The sequence below is a fragment of the Xyrauchen texanus genome, chromosome 18, assembly GCF_025860055.1.
Source record: "Xyrauchen texanus isolate HMW12.3.18 chromosome 18, RBS_HiC_50CHRs, whole genome shotgun sequence".
Lineage (NCBI taxonomy): Eukaryota > Metazoa > Chordata > Actinopteri > Cypriniformes > Catostomidae > Xyrauchen > Xyrauchen texanus.
In genome coordinates, this window is record NC_068293.1 from 44619924 (window position 1) to 44636408 (window position 16485).

General features: G+C 41.0%; 1 protein-coding gene across 1 annotated transcript; it reads left to right on the forward strand.

Annotated features, from left to right (window-relative positions):
- The first annotated feature begins 327 nt into the window (after positions 1-327).
- On the forward strand, positions 328-16233 carry LOC127658847 (matrix-remodeling-associated protein 5-like). Its single transcript, XM_052148373.1, has 6 exons — positions 328-503; positions 3019-3148; positions 3802-4192; positions 6219-10199; positions 11881-12781; positions 13410-16233. The coding sequence occupies exons 1-6, from the start codon at positions 328-330 to the stop codon at positions 15313-15315; spliced, it is 7485 nt and encodes a 2494-aa protein (XP_052004333.1). The 3' UTR covers positions 15316-16233.
- Positions 16234-16485: the final 252 nt, after the last annotated feature.

Sequence of the window (16485 nt, forward strand, 5' to 3'; positions counted from 1 at the left end):
TATATATATATATATATATACACACACACTGTATATAATATTAGATCTGGAATTCAGACAACAGTTGATGTAACAAATAAAATGATGATTTATATATTATAAAATTATTATTAAAAAAAATATATTAACAATATTGTTATATATATATATATATATATATATATGATTTAAAAAAAATTTGATTATATTTTTAAATAAAAATAAAAATATTTTTTTTGTTTTTTTTTATATATATATATTATAGTTACATGACCTGGTGACTGAATTCAAGATGTAATTCTGTAAGCTGTTTGTGTGTCTCAGTGATAGATGTGAAACTCATGCATCATGGGCTGTTCACGCATCGGGTTGATGCTGATGTTGCTCATCAGTGTTCCGGGCTCCACCGGCTCTTGTCCGCCGCCGTGCGCCTGTTACGTGCCCGCTGAAGTTCACTGCACCTTCCGCTCGCTGGTCGCGGTGCCCGCGGGCATCTCCACACGAGTCCAGCGCATTAATCTCGGGTGAGTCACTGCAGACTGTACGGCAGCAATTGAAACTTAATAATTATTTACATTAACAATCAAAAGTCTAAACGTGCCTACTCCTTAATTACAATTTCCAAATTAAAGAATAATAGTTAAGTCAGTGGAACTATGAAATAACACAAAAAGAAGCATGAGAATTATATAGTGACCAAAAATGTTCATCAAATCAAATGACACCTCTCTTGTAGGCTATCTGAGATTTGTCTATATTCCAGCTCTGCACTCTGATCATCATATCATGAGGTTTAAAACCGTATTAAAGAGTTCTGTTCTAGACATTTTAACTTCTGAAGCTTTTCCTTCACCTGCACTCATCCATTTAAAAAACAATTACTGACTTGCTATAGCTAGTAAACAGTGTTTCAACAAACATTCATTAGACTATCAATAGCCTGTATAACAGCAGCAAAATAACAGCTTATCGACTGACTTGCTATAGCTAGTTAACAGTGTTTCAACAAACATTCAGTAGACTATCAATAGCCTGTATAACAGCAGCAAAATAACAGCTTATCGACTGACTTGCTATAGCTAGTAAACAGTGTTTCAACAAACATTCAGTAGACTATCAATAGCCTGTATAACAACAGCAAAATAACAGCTTATCGACTGACTTGCTATAGCTAGTTAACAGTGTTTCAACAAACATTCAGTAGACTATCAATAGCCTGTATAACAGCAGCAAAATAACAGCTTATCGACTGACTTGCTATAGCTAGTAAACAGTGTTTCAACAAACATTCAGTAGACTATCAATAGCCTGTATAACAACAGCAAAATAACAGCTTATCGACTGACTTGCTATAGCTAGTTAACAGTGTTTCAACAAACATTCAGTAAACTATCAATAGCCTGTATAACAGCAGCAAAATAACAGCTTATCGACTGACATGCTATAGCTAGTAAACAGTGTTTCAACAAACATTCAGTAGACTATCAATAGCCTGTATAACAACAGCAAAATAACAGCTTATCGAATGACTTGCTATAGCTAGTAATCAGTGTTTCAACAAACATTCAGTAAACTATCAATAGCCTGTATAACAGCAGCAAAATAACAGCTTATCGACTGACTTGCTATAGCTAGTAAACAGTGTTTCAACAAACATTCAGTAAACTATCAATAGCCTGTATAACAGCAGCAAAATAACAGCTTATCGACTGACTTGCTATAGCTAGTAATCAGTGTTTCAACAAACATTCAGTAAACTATCAATAGCCTGTATAACAACAGCAAAATAACAGCTTATCGACTGACATGCTATAGCTAGTAAACAGTGTTTCAACAAACATTCAGTAGACTATCAATAGCCTGTATAACAACAGCAAAATAACAGCTTATCGACTGACATGCTATAGCTAGTAATCAGTGTTTCAACAAACATTCAGTAAACTATCAATAGCCTGTATAACAGCAGCAAAATAACAGCTTATCGACTGACATGCTATAGCTAGTAAACAGTGTTTCAACAAACATTCAGTAGACTATCAATAGCCTGTATAACAACAGCAAAATAACAGCTTATCGAATGACTTGCTATAGCTAGTAATCAGTGTTTCAACAAACATTCAGTAAACTATCAATAGCCTGTATAACAGCAGCAAAATAACAGCTTATCGAATGACTTGCTATAGCTAGTAAACAGTGTTTCAACAAACATTCAGTAAACTATCAATAGCCTGTATAACAGCAGCAAAATAACAGCTTATCGAATGACTTGCTATAGCTAGTAAACAGTGTTTCAACAAACATTCAGTAGACTATCAATAGCCTGTATAACAGCAGCAAAATAACAGCTAAACGACTGACTTGCTATAGCTAGTAAACAGTGTTTCAACAAACATTCAGTAGACTATCAATAGCCTGTATAACAGCAGCAAAATAACAGCTAAACGACTGACTTGCTATAGCTAGTAAACAGTGTTTCAACAAACATTCAGTAGACTATCAATAGCCTGTATAACAGCAGCAAAATAACAGCTTATCGACTGACTTGCTATAGCTACTAAACAGTGTTTCAACAAACATTCAGTAAACTATCAATAGCCTGTATAACAGCAGCAAAATAACAGCTTATCGACTGACATGCTATAGCTAGTAAACAGTGTTTCAACAAACATTCAGTAGACTATCAATAGCCTGTATAACAGCAGCAAAATAACAGCTCATCAACTGACTTGCTATAGCTAGTAAACAGTGTTTCAAGAAACATTCAATAGATTATCAGTAGCCTGTATATAGATCTCTATTAATGACCTACTTACATTATTGTTAAGAACATGTTCATTAAAAGGTCATTAATAAAGATTTATACACAGGTTACTGAAAGTCTACCGAATGTTTGTTGAAACACTGTTTACTAGCTATAGCAAGCCAGTTGATAAGTCACGTATAGTCAGTTAAAATATTTTTTACTTGGGACCATCAAAATTACCAACGGTTACCAAAAATTAAAATGTGGTTGGTAACAATGTGTTTTCCCTTGAACAGGTTTAACACTATAAATCACATCACAGACACTGCCTTTGGTGGCCTGAGAAACCTGGAGCTGCTCATGATGCACAGCAACAATGTGCGTAAAATCCCAGATAGTGCCTTTCAGGATCTGGTTTCCTTGCAGGTAACATAACTGTTCTCTGAAGCACACAAGTCCTTCATGACTCATGCACTATATTCCAAGCCGTCTAACAAATGGAAATACATTAAGTATATATATTTAATACGTTAAGTAAGAAATAATGTACAGTCAGCTGGTTGTTATCGCAAAATAAACCTTGACAGGGTGAGCAGGACCAAGATACGAAGCGACCAGCGGACTGTACATTATTCTGCTTATTACATGGCTACTATAGTAAATAAATTAGCTCTTTAGAAACAGCTGAATTTCACCTCCGGTTTGCGTTTCACCTCAGAGTTCTGTTGGTGTTCATTTTGTAAATAATGAACGTCTGACTCATTATCCAACTTAGTACAAGACTACTTGCCAAATATATAAATAAGTGGACATGAAACATTGATCTGGAACCTACTTTATTATCGTACTTGTAGAGATCGCAGAGTGATACGTGAAGCAGGAAAGATGACTCCGAATACCCGGATGACCGGTCGGATATGTCTTAATCCCCAGATGTGCGGTTGTTATTCAGAAATGTCTGACAGCTAGATGGCGCAATTGAACAATCAGAATCAAGTTTTCCAGAGAGTAGTGTCAAAATCACTGATAGTGTTCTCCTCTGAACAGCTCTGAAGAGTTATATGCTTATGTTCTTGCAGGTGTTGAAAATGAGCTATAATAAAGTGCGAGTCATCACTGGCCACGCCTTCTCCGGTTTGGCGAGTCTTATGAGGCTCCATCTGGACCACAATCACATCGAGTTCATCCACCCTGACGCTTTCAGTGGTCTGACATCACTGCGCCTGCTTCATCTTGAGGGAAACCACCTACAGAAGCTCCATCCTGCTACATTCAGCACCTTCACCCTGTTACAGCGGTTTCCCATGTCCACACTGAAGCACCTGTACCTGTCTGACAACCTCCTGAGCAATCTGCCCAGAGACATGCTGAAGAACATGCCTCAGCTGGAGAACATCTTCTTATATGGGAACCCCTGGAGCTGTGATTGTGCAATGAGCTGGATACAGGACTGGAGAACACACTATTCAGGTACATCACCAGCAGGGCCGTTTCTAGGCATAGGCAAACTAGGTGGTCGCCAAGGGTCCCACCTGCTGGGGGGCACCAAAGTGGAGGCCGTGGCCACGGTCCCCAAACACCCCCTCATCCCCCCCAGAACCAGGGCACCAATAGGGATCTCTGAAATGGCCTGAAATGGCCTGAAATGGCCCTGACCACCAGTCTTATACACATCACATGCCCAATAAAGTAGTTTTCTTTCATATTTAAAGAGCACCTATTATGGTTTTTCAAATATGACCTTTCATGTAGTGTTATAAAGCTGCTTGTGAATGTAAAAAATTCTGCAAAGTTTCACAAATGAAAGTGCAGGACAAATGGACTTATTGACTCCCAAAAGAAAGAACAGATTCTGAACACCTGAAACGAGTCGTTAGTAATTCCAATAATTACTTCCTGTACTAACCTACATCATTTGATAACAAAAAAACCCACCTCTGGTATTCTTTGGCCGCTCGTGAACAGCTTTGACCCGCCCTCAAACACTACACTAAGCGGTAGACCAATCACAACAGACTGGGACATCTGTCCAATCAGAGCAGAGTATGCTTTCTGAAAGGAGGAGTTTAGAATGAATGCTTTAGAACGGACCAATCAGAGCAGAGTATGCTCTCTGAAAGGAGGAGTTTAGAATGGACCAATCAGAGCAGAGTATGCTCTCTGAAAGGAGGAGTTTAGAATGAATGCTTTAGAACGGACCAATCAGAGCAGAGTATGCTCTCTGAAAGGAGGAGTTTATAATGGACCAATCAGAGCAGAGTATGCTCTCTGAAAGGAGGAGTTTAGAATGAATGAATTAGACCGGACCAATCAGAGCAGAGTATGCTCTCTGAAAGGAGGAGTTTAGATTGAATGCTTTAGAACGGACCAATCAGAGCAGAGTAGGCTCTCTGAAAGGAGGAGTTTAGAATGAACGCTTTAGAATGGACCAATCAGAGCAGAGTATGCTCTCTGAAAGGAGGAGTTTAAATTAAATTAAAGTGTTTTTTGACCTTGGATGCATGTAAATCTATTGTATGGGACCTTTAATACAAAATTAGGCACGTTTAAAAACCATAATAGGTGCTCTTTAAAGACCCAGTGAAATGGCTTGATGAGCACAATTTGACATATTTCCTGTTGAAACAAAGTTGGGGATTGACATACGGAGCATGAATACATGCACAGCAATACTCGGGTAACTACGAAAAATTAAAAAAATCAGTCAATACACAGAAGACTGTGTTTGCATGAAACTTCATCCAGTTATTATCAGCTTTTGACATCAAAATGTAAAAACAGTTATCTTGCATATGTTGGATAAGCCAGCAGGAAAGGTGGTAAAGATGTTTAGATGCAACACAAAATCAGGGTTATGGCCACAGTACCGGTGGCAGTTTATGCTTAAACGGTGTTCCTTTTTAAGGGTAAGGCCATAAACGGCTTTAAAGTCATTAACATGACCACTCACGATGTTTGCAAATTAAGCATAATTTTTTTTATACATGCACAAAAGATTGTGCATGTATACGCACTCATTGAAGGACTAGTTCCTTTTTATTTAAAATGGCAAATAGCGTTTAGTTCACATCACTGGCATAAACCATGATTTGCTACTTTCTAATGCTAGGTGGTGAATTACTATCTAGATACTGAGTGCAAGATGATGTCATCAATATTTTTGGTCCGTTTTCCTGAAAAAGAAAATTTATATATCTGCTTAAAGTAACTTTCTATTTTTAGTAGTACAGTTGCATATAAAGTAGATGGCCTCATGGGTAATACATAACCATTAACACCAAACAATTTTGATTTCATGGGCTCTTTATAAGTGCAAATTAGAGGTGGCAGTGTTGGGGAAAGCCGTTTGAAACTGTAGCTTCAACAAGCTACAAGCTACTCATTTAGTTACAGTTGTTACTCCCCAGCACTGAAGATGATTGCAATGAACTTGTGGAAAAACACAGAAGTGAATTCTGTCTTCTAAATTCTGGCATTTTTATTTATGTTTTCCCAGGTGTGATGAAATGTAAGAAGGACAGAACATTTCTCAATGGCCAACTATGCCCGCTGTGCACTTCTCCTAAACACCTTAAAGGAAAAGATATCACCGATGTTAAAAAATTTATCTGCTCAAAACCAAGATTTACAGGAAAGGACATCTCACATGAGGAGAACATCAGTGAACTTCTACCCATTGACAGGATCAAACCACCATTTGGAAATATATCCCTAACTTTATCCGATGAGCATGGGACTAATGTGGACCTCATCTGCCAAATATTGGAACCAAGAGAGTCCAGTAAAATCAGCTGGAATTACACCAAATCTCTGGAGATCGCTGCAAACATGAGTCTCTTCTTTGATGTGGAATGTCCTATTGATGGAGACAACTATGAAAGCTTGTGGAGGCTTCTTGCATACTATAGTGAAGAGCCTGTGCATCTACGAAGGGAAATCATGTTAACCAAAGAGCCTCAGGTGAGCTACAGATACAAGCAGGACATTGAAAAGGACGCCTTCTACTACACTGGAGTCCGAGCCAACGTTTTAGCCCAACCGTCTTGGCTCATGCAGTCCTTTATGAACATAAAGTTGAACAGGCCCTATTCCTCCTCTAAGAGTGTGAGGCTTATTCTTAACACTCATCTGTCAACCAGCACAAACCGGGAACTCATAAGACGGCAGAGGAGATCTTGGGTCATGATCCAACAAAACAATAAAACCCAAACAACCTTCAGCTCTGTTGTGGGTGGTGTAATTGAAATGGACTGCAATGTGCAAAGCTCTGGGAACGTGGCCATTCGGTGGATGTTGCCTGATGGTTCAGAGATTAAAGCAGCATTCAGAACACCTGACAATAGAGTATCTGTCTCTAGCACTGGCACGCTTCACATTAAATCTGTCAACCACAGAGACTCTGGAGTTTATTACTGCATTGCAGAGGTTGTAGGAGATACTGATATTCTGCCTTTCCGTCTTTCCGTTGTGGAGTCGTCCACCACGCTTCCAGATGAAAAGGTTGGAAGCGCATTGACTAGATTTGTTGGCGAATCGGCTTCCTTGCCTTGTCTTACTGTAGCAGCACCTGATGCGGTGGTGAATTGGATATTTCCAGATGCCCGTATAGTGAATGCAAAGGCAAACATTTCCAGGGCCATAGTCTATTCCAATGGGACTCTCTTCATTCCTTATAGCCAACTCAACAACAATGGATATCACAAATGTGTTGCCATGAATCAGCATGGTGTGGATGTATTGGCAACTAAACTCACGGTCTTGAGAAGGAAACCAATCCAGCCACTAAAACGGTTTCCCATTAGACCACAATCTGCTGCAGGTGTGTCCACTAAGGTAAAAGCCTTTTTGGAGGAAATGGAAGAAGCTTCTGGAGATGATTCTAATGCTCAAGAAAGAATACAACCAAACAGAAGCTTCATTAACCAAAGGAAGGGTCCAAATGCAAGAAAAAGAGAAAAGGATTCATTTAGCAACGTCCGCCATAGACGTCCTTACAGGAAAGGCATACATGGAGAGCAAAACCAAAGAGGTGTTAATATAAAGAACAAAATAAACCCACAGAAATGGGCCGATATTTTGGCTAAAATCCATGAGAAAACGGCCAACACGTCACGCCATATTGTCCATCATTCTACACCAGTGAATTTAGCGAATCCAGGATTGATTGACAACACAGAGGGGGAATCTCCAGATGACACAAATCCACAAGAAGAATCAAACACTTTCGGCACTCCACGCCAAATGGGTCATCAGGCTTACAACACTCCAGCAGCTACATCTCAGATTGAGGAACAGAACCTTGATGTCAACCAAACTGCTCCTTTCGAGTTAGACACTAGTTCAGACAACGTGACTTACACCAGATATCCCACAGCTGCTTCAGATTATGTGATCACAGAGATAAATGTTGCAGAAGGAAGGCATGTGGGCACCATAAGGCAACTTGAGCATACAGAAAATAACCAAGCAAACTTGGGGACAGAGAGTGTGAAAAAAGGCAATATCGCCAGAACGGGTGGTTTTGACGCTGGAGAACTTGTTGTCAGCACTTCATTTATGAACACTTCAACTGGCAGCATTAAGCAAGAACCTCCAACTGCCTCAACACAATTGAGAGCAAAAGATCAATGGAGCTCTAGAAGGCGATTTGGGGGCAGACGGCGCATAAAATTAAGAAGGCCATTCTCAAAGATTACGACAAGTAGACCGTGGTCAACATCTACTGTAACAGAAGTTCATTTTCATACTGCATCTTTGACCACAGAACCTAAAATCCTAGCTGGAGACACACCGGTCGATTCAACTACAAGAGCTTCTGCTCAGGAATACACCACATCTCCAGATGAAAGCACATCTGTCTATGCAAGTACTAGAGCTTCTGTTCACATATACCCCATAATCCAGATGACATTGACAGATGGAATGAATGAGGAAAATACCATCTCCACCCCTGATGGAAAAATTGGTTCAGACATCCATTTAGTAAAGCCAATTGTTTTCCTCAAAATTCAGGAGACAACTAGCTCTACATCTCACCCAACGTACACTCCTTCTGCAACAGTGTCTGGAGTTTTGACTCCGGGATTAGAAAATAAATACACTACTTCTTTAGAAGAGAAAGAGGATGAAGAAATGGAGGGGAACTTGGTTCCTATAAGTGCAGGTCCAACTCCTACACCTGGTGTTGAAACTGTCCCACTGACAACTGCCCGGCTGGAATTTACAAGCTTCATTTCATCTGTGTTACGAACTGATGCAACAGAGATGAGCTCTTCACTGAACCCAGATGATTCTCCATTGGATGTCTTCCCTTTATCTGAATCACACTTTGAGGATGTTCTAAGAAAGAATGAAACGTTAGAAATAAGTAGTTCTAGAGAAAATGTTACTTCTAAAGAAGAATCTGTAGTCACTCCAGTGACACCACTTAATGCCCCTCTAGAAGATTATGCCATTTTAAAACCAAATGAAAGCCTTAGAGAAGAATCGGTTGGAAACCAAATATCGTTTCCATCAACAACAAAGACAACTCTTAGGATTAAAACAGAGTCTTTGGCCGCACCTTCACATCCAAATGAACGCTTTAAAGAAGGATTGGTTCAAAGCAAACCATCCTTTCCTTCAACAACAGAGACACCCACAACATCCATTATCTCTGTTGGGATTCAAACAGAGTCTTTGGCCGCAAGTCCACAAAAACCTTTTCTTGCTACTCACAATAAAAACAATAAGATTTTCTTCTTGAAATCAAATTCAGTTTCTAAGGAAGACCAAAGGGAAGGGTTATTTCCGAAGCTTGAACCTTTTATTGTTCCTGCAACATTTACAGATACTTCAACCACAATTACATCAGCAGTAGCAACAACCATAATTCCTACTACAACCCAGTTGATTAAAATAACAACACCATTTATTGCACTACCCACAGCAACCACTGCAACCACCCCAACACCTGCTAACCCATTAAAAATTGGCCTTCCCTTACCAGACAACAAAATCCCAATTTACTCAAGAAATCCTGAAACAAACTACATAGATGCCAGACACAGTGAGAGAATTCCCAGCACGAATATCAGGTATCCTTATCACAGTAGAAATCCTTCTGTAGTTTGTAGGCCAAATATTATAAGAGCATCTTCTGTGACCACCTCATCTGTGGATTTAAGATCTGTCAATGACATCAAATCAACTACAACACTGAAAATATTGACCACAACCAGCTCAAGTCCTACAACTACCTCAAGAACCACACAGCCAAACAACCAGATTCAGATCCATGGGGAATCCATGATCAGACAGTCGAAAGGAGTTCTTTTATCTCAACGACCCCAAACTCCAGCTGTCCTGCCAATGAGACCCAGAATTACTACTGCTAAACTTCACACTATCACTGTGAATGCTGGGACAGATGTGGTACTGCCGTGTGATTCAGTGGGGGAGCCCAAACCATTCCTGACCTGGACTAAAGTTTCAACAGGTGATTCACATATAACATGACAACGAGTTACAGTACAGTTACACTGTGTAAAGGGAATTCAGTGTAATATTAATGCAACAAGCCATGAAAGGCCATGAGTTAGTGGTTTTACCACATTAATATAGCATTTTGCGCATTAATACAGAATGTGTTATGCAAGTTGTGTTTGCAATAATTGAACAACGGCTTAAAACACAGCTAATCCAATCAGAATACAGGGTCAGACCTATCCATTTCACAAGTTTGTTTGCCCATATAATGTTTAAGCTATTAAGGTTAAACTTATTTGGCTTGATGTCCACGGTGTAAGGGGCTTGAGGAAGCAGCTTCGACTGCTTTGGGACTATTAATGTAGGGGATGATTGGGGGCCTGGGTAGCACAGTGGTAAAGATGCTGGCTATCACACCTGGAGCTCGCTAATTTGAATCCCAGGGTGTGCTGAGTGACTCCAACCAGGTCTCCTAAGCAACCAAATTGGCCTGGTTGCTAGGGAGGGAAAAGTCACATGGGGTAACCTCTTCGTGGTTATATATGTGGTTTGTTCTCGGTGGATGGCGTGAAGCCTCCACATGCGCTATGTCTCCGTGGCAAGGCGTTCAACAAGCAATAAGGTGCACGGGTTGATGGTCTGAGACATCCTCCGCCACTAGGTGACCACGAGGACTTAAAAAGCACATTGGGAATTGGGCATTCCAAATTGGGAGAAAACGGGGAGAAAATCCCATAAATATATATATATATATATATATTTATGGGATTTTATATATATATATATATGTATATATATAGGAGATGATTACGTTTGGCAAGATGCCTAGGGTAAAGGTGGAGTTCGAGAGGTGGAGGGATGCTGAAAACAGCTGAGACTGAAGAGAGATAAGCAGCTGTTAATTTTAAAGATTAGATGGGCTCGCTCTTCCCGAACTTAACACATAATGTTTGAGTTTCATTTTGATTTGGAAGACAACGATTGTTGTAGCCAATGCTTGAGCACTCGCCAACTATTGTATGGGGTTTTTATTACAATGTAGAACAAACAACTAATTAGTATGACAAACCTCTGGAATACTAGAGATAATGCTAATAACATATTTGACAAATGCAATATAACAATAGAATGAGCATTACATTTATATAGTTCTTTTCTGACACTACACTCAAACGTTTTACACAGTGAACAGGGGGTTCTCCTCAACCTCCTAACTCTCTCAAGGAGAGAGTTAAGAGCCAATTAATGAAGGGGGATTATTAGGAGGCAATGATTGAGATGGGCCAGTGGGGGGAATTTGGCCAGGACCCCAGGGTTACACCCCTACTCTTTTTAAGGAGTGTCCTTGGATTTTTAATGACCACAGAGAGTCAGGACCCCCTGTTCTAATCACTATACTGGGGCATTAGGACCCACACAGACCATGGGGTGAGCACCCCCCAGCAGCTAACTTAGTTACCCCCAGGAGGTCTCCCATCCAGGTACTGAACAGGCTCAACCCTGCTTTGCTTCAGTGGGCCACCGGTCTGGAGCTACAGGATGTTATGGCATTAATGACCCAGTAATGCTCCAGAGATTATAAACTCTGAACACTAACAAGATTGTTCCTCTTTATTGTGCAACCTCTATCTATTCCTACAAATATCCACATCAATCCTCTCTCAGCTCACCTTATTTTTGTCACCCCACAGGAGCCATCATATCAGCAAATACTAGAATCCAGCGGTTTGAGATCCATCCCAATGGAACATTTATCATCCACAACGTCCAGCTTCAGGACCACGGCCAGTATATGTGCAGCGCTCGAAATCTATATGGCATTGATAAGATGACCGTGACCCTGGTGGTCTCTGCCCACATGCCCAGAATGACACTTCCACGTCATCAAGATATGACTGTTTATCTTGGAAACAGTGCTCTTATGGAATGCCAGGCGCAGGGTCTCCCGACCCCAAACATAAGCTGGGTGCTGCCTGACCGCTCAGTGGTGCATTCTGTTAGCAAGACAGATCAGAGGGTTATGCTAATGGCGAATGGAACTCTTCAAATCAAGCACACTAACTACCCGGACAGGGGTGTCTACAAATGCATAGCAAGCAATGTTGCTGGGGCCGACATGCTCTCAGTGAGACTCCAAATTTCAGCGTTGCCTCCCATTATTCAGCAACAGCGCTGGGAAAACCACACGGTCCATGATGGCGAGGCAGTGTACATCCACTGTACTGCTGAGGGTGCTCCGAGTCCAGCTATACGATGGGTCAGCATGAGTGGTGTACAAATTCTTCCCTCACAGTTCATCAATGGCAACTTGTTTGTTTTTCCCAACGGGACACTGTATATCCGCAATCCAACAGAAAAAGATTCTGGGAATTATGAGTGTGTAGCTGTGAATTCTGTGGGTGTGTCCAGAAGAACTGTGAGTTTACAAGTGAAAAGAAATTCATCACTGGCCAAAATCACATCCACCTCTAAACAGAGAACAGATGTGATCTACGGAGACCAGTTAAGTCTGAACTGCACCGCCACTGGAAGCCCCAATCCCAGGATCATCTGGAGGACACCATCAAAAAAACTGGTTGATGTACATTACAGGTACAAGAATTTCCATATAACCAAAATGTAATTTAAATATACAATATGTTATGTGTCAGAATTGTCCTCTCTGGTTATGCAATACATCATATCAGGGTTCCCACCCTGCATAACTTTTCCATAAGCTTTCCATGTGTTTGTGATTACTGGATACAGAAGTTTAAAAATCTATTTGATTCAGACCCATTCCCTAATGAGTCATTCAGATGGTGAGCCATTTTGACCCATCATTGACCCAAAAGAATGATTCTCTCACAAATCAAACATGACTCGATCTACTGGTCAATTTTCATTCCTACCCTCACCTATGGTCATGAAGGCTGGGTCATGACCAAAAGAAATAGGTCGCGAGTACAAGCGGCCAAAATGGGCCTCCTCAGAAGGGTGGCGGGCTTCTCCCTTAGAGATAGGGTGAGGAGCTCAGTCATCCGTGAGGAGCTCGGAGTAGAAATCCAATTATTTCAGAATGAGACTTTTTTTTTTGCAGCTTAGTTTCACTAAATGCCCATTTTTCCTCATGGAAGGAAACTTAAGAGTTACAAAGTTACAGTATGTTCTCAGCACAAAGAAGCAATAATACATATTATAGACATCAGAATCTAAACTTTCGCTTCATCTCTCATTCCAGCTTTGATCGTAGGATAAAAGTGCTCAGTAACGGCACCCTAACCATCAAATCAGTGACCGACAGGGATGAGGGTGACTATCTCTGCGTCGCCAGAAACAAAATGGGGGACAATTACTTTCTCCTTAAAGTGAACGTGATGATGAAAGCCGCCAAAATTGAACACAAACCACTGAGCAATCACAAGGTGTCATATGGAGGCGAGCTGAAGGTCGACTGCATTGCTTCTGGTCTTCCAAACCCAGAGATCTCGTGGAGCCTTCCAGATGGGACGATGGTCAACAACATCCTGCAGTCTGACGACAACTTGATCCGCACCAAGAGTTACGTTGTGTTTGACAACGGCACGCTGTATTTCAATGAGGTGGGAATGAAAGAGGAAGGCGACTACACGTGCTATGTCGATAATCGGATTGGTAAGGATGAAATGAAAGTTCACATCAAGGTGGTGGCGGATGCGCCAGTAATTCGGAATAAGACTTACGATGTCATCAAGGTTCCTTACGGGGAGACGGTTGTCCTCAATTGCAGTGCAAAAGGAGAACCATCTCCTACCATAACATGGATGTCATCATCAAGTCGCATTATATTGCCAGTATCAGACAAGTACAAAGTTGCCAACGACGGGACGCTGAGCGTCCAGAGAGTCCAGAGGTTTGACGCAGGGAATTACACTTGCTCAGCCAGGAACGTTGCAGGAATGGACAAGAAAGTCCTTCATGTTGAAGTCCTTGTGTCTGGACCTGTCATCAATGGATTGAAGAGTCCCAGCACCATCAAAACAACTGCCTCGAAAGATCAGCGTGTACTCGTAGACTGCAAAGCCGAGGGAAACCCTGTTCCACAGATCACGTGGGTACTTCCGGACAATGTTGTCCTACCTGTGCCATACTACGGCTCAAGAATCACAGTTCATCGCAATGGTACTCTGGACATCCGTGGGGTGCGCAAAAGCGATTCTGCAGTGTTTCTCTGCATTGCACGCAATGATGGAGGAGAAGCAGAACTCCAGGTTCAACTTGATGTGATTGAAGATATTGAGAAACCACGCCTGAGAAGTTCGCCTATGGAAACCGTCCCATTGACTGATGGAATACCAGTGAGCTTAAACTGTTCTATTGATGGAAAACCCAAACCAGAGATCACCTGGATCCTCCCCAATGGAACGTCTCTCCTAAGTGGAACTAGTATTTTCCGCTTCCATCATCGGCTTGATGGGACTTTACTCATTAGAGAACCTTCCGTTTCAGAGGCGGGCTGGTATCGTTGCGTAGGGCATAACAGTGCTGGTTCTGTCGAACGGACTGTGATCTTGGAGTCGAGTAGAAAGCCTGACATAATCAACAAGTACAGCTCACTAATTAGCATCATAAGTGGCGAGAATTTGCAGCTGAACTGTTTATCAAGCGTAAATACGTTGCCCAAACTGACATGGACTTTGCCGAATGGAGTCGTCCTAACCAGACCAATGCGAACAGGACGCTACGCTGTTCACAACAACGGTACGTTGACTGTTCAAAGGGTGTCCGTCTATGACAGGGGAATATACCTCTGCCAGACTACAAACGAATATGGATATTCAAGTCTGACAGTTTCGGTCATCGTAATAGCGTATCCTCCTCGCATCACCAGCGGAGCTGCGGCGGTTACCTACGCCAAACCAGGCGTGGCGGTTCAGTTAAACTGTCTCTCTCTTGCCACACCTAAAGCCGAGGTGGTTTGGGAAATGCCTGATGGATTGCAATTCAAGGTTGGCGCCCAGCCGCGTCTCTATGGCAACAAGTATCTCCACCCACAAGGCTCATTGATTATTCAGAACCCGTCAAGCAGAGACAATGGCTTCTATAAATGCACGGCCAAAAATGTGGTGGGTAGCGACAGCAGAGGAACATATGTTTACGTGTTTTGATGTAAACCGTAACACTTTGCAGACATGCCCGAAGAACTGCGATCAGTCGGTGCAGACGATAAGGTTTACACCAAAGGGATCTTTTAGAAATACAGTATATGTTTATTTAATACTTTCTACTAGCGGTCTTGTAAATAAAGTATGAACATGTACATTTAAGTTTAAATCAAGCAACTCTGGAGTGAGAAGCATGTTGTTTATATTAATAAATGAATGCTATAGGAAAGTACTGTATACTGATGAGCAGATCCACATGACATTTCACAAAGATCTACAGGTCCTTCACCCCTTGCATTTTTGTTTATCAGCCTGATCTCATGAAAATGATTTGACTGTGCCAAATATTGGGAACAAACACTTCGGCCCACGTGCCGAAGTGTCCTTGGGCAAGACACTGAACCCCAAGTTGCTCCCAATGGCAGGCTAGCACCTTACATAGCAGCTCTGTCACTATTGGTAGTTTTGCAATTCACTGACGCTTCAAGATGCATGTAATGGTATACAATCTGAAATGGCCTTTGCATTTGATGCCCAAAATCCCTGTAGATTGGCAGATTGTGGGTCATAGCTATTGTTTAACTGCTAGGTGCTTGACTTGCATAAAAATGTAGTGGGGGAAAACATTTATTAATTCAATAAATCTGAGATTTCTTCCGGTGCACCTCAGGGTTAGGACATGCATGCAGTGTTTCTTATCCCTAAAATAAATGTTTTATTGCATATAAACAATAATGTAAATTTTTGTAAACTGCAATTAGCAGCACCTTGCATTAGCATGGAAGTCTGTGTGAATAATGTACTCACTTCTAAACTGTCTACAAGTGGTGTTATTGTAAAACTGTACATGAGAATGAAAGGAAAGGTGTTCACTTCTAAAGATAAAAAACTAAGAATTGAACTGTTTATATCTGGATATCATCGCTTACAATTATTAACGTTTATTTTATTACATTTCTGCTCAAAATAATCACTACATAATTGAATAAACATTATTTATGAAGTACATATTGAAGCATTTGGCTTTATTAATTATACGGCTTTCCTTAATATTCTTTAGCAACTAGAGAAAAAGTAGTAAATACTCAATAGTAAATGTGGCACATTGTACCAAACTCTCATAATTGATGCATTCCCATGTCGTTCCAGTTCTGCATCTCTAACGATAACACA

Coding starts and splice junctions, on each gene's coding strand:
- LOC127658847 (XM_052148373.1), top strand. CDS start 328: ATGGGCTGTTCACGCATCGGGTTGATGCTGATGTTGCTCATCAGTGTT. Junction 3,149..3,801: donor AGGATCTGGTTTCCTTGCAG/GTAACATAACTG, acceptor ATGTTCTTGCAG/GTGTTGAAAATGAGCTATAA. Junction 12,782..13,409: donor CTGGTTGATGTACATTACAG/GTACAAGAATTT, acceptor CTCTCATTCCAG/CTTTGATCGTAGGATAAAAG.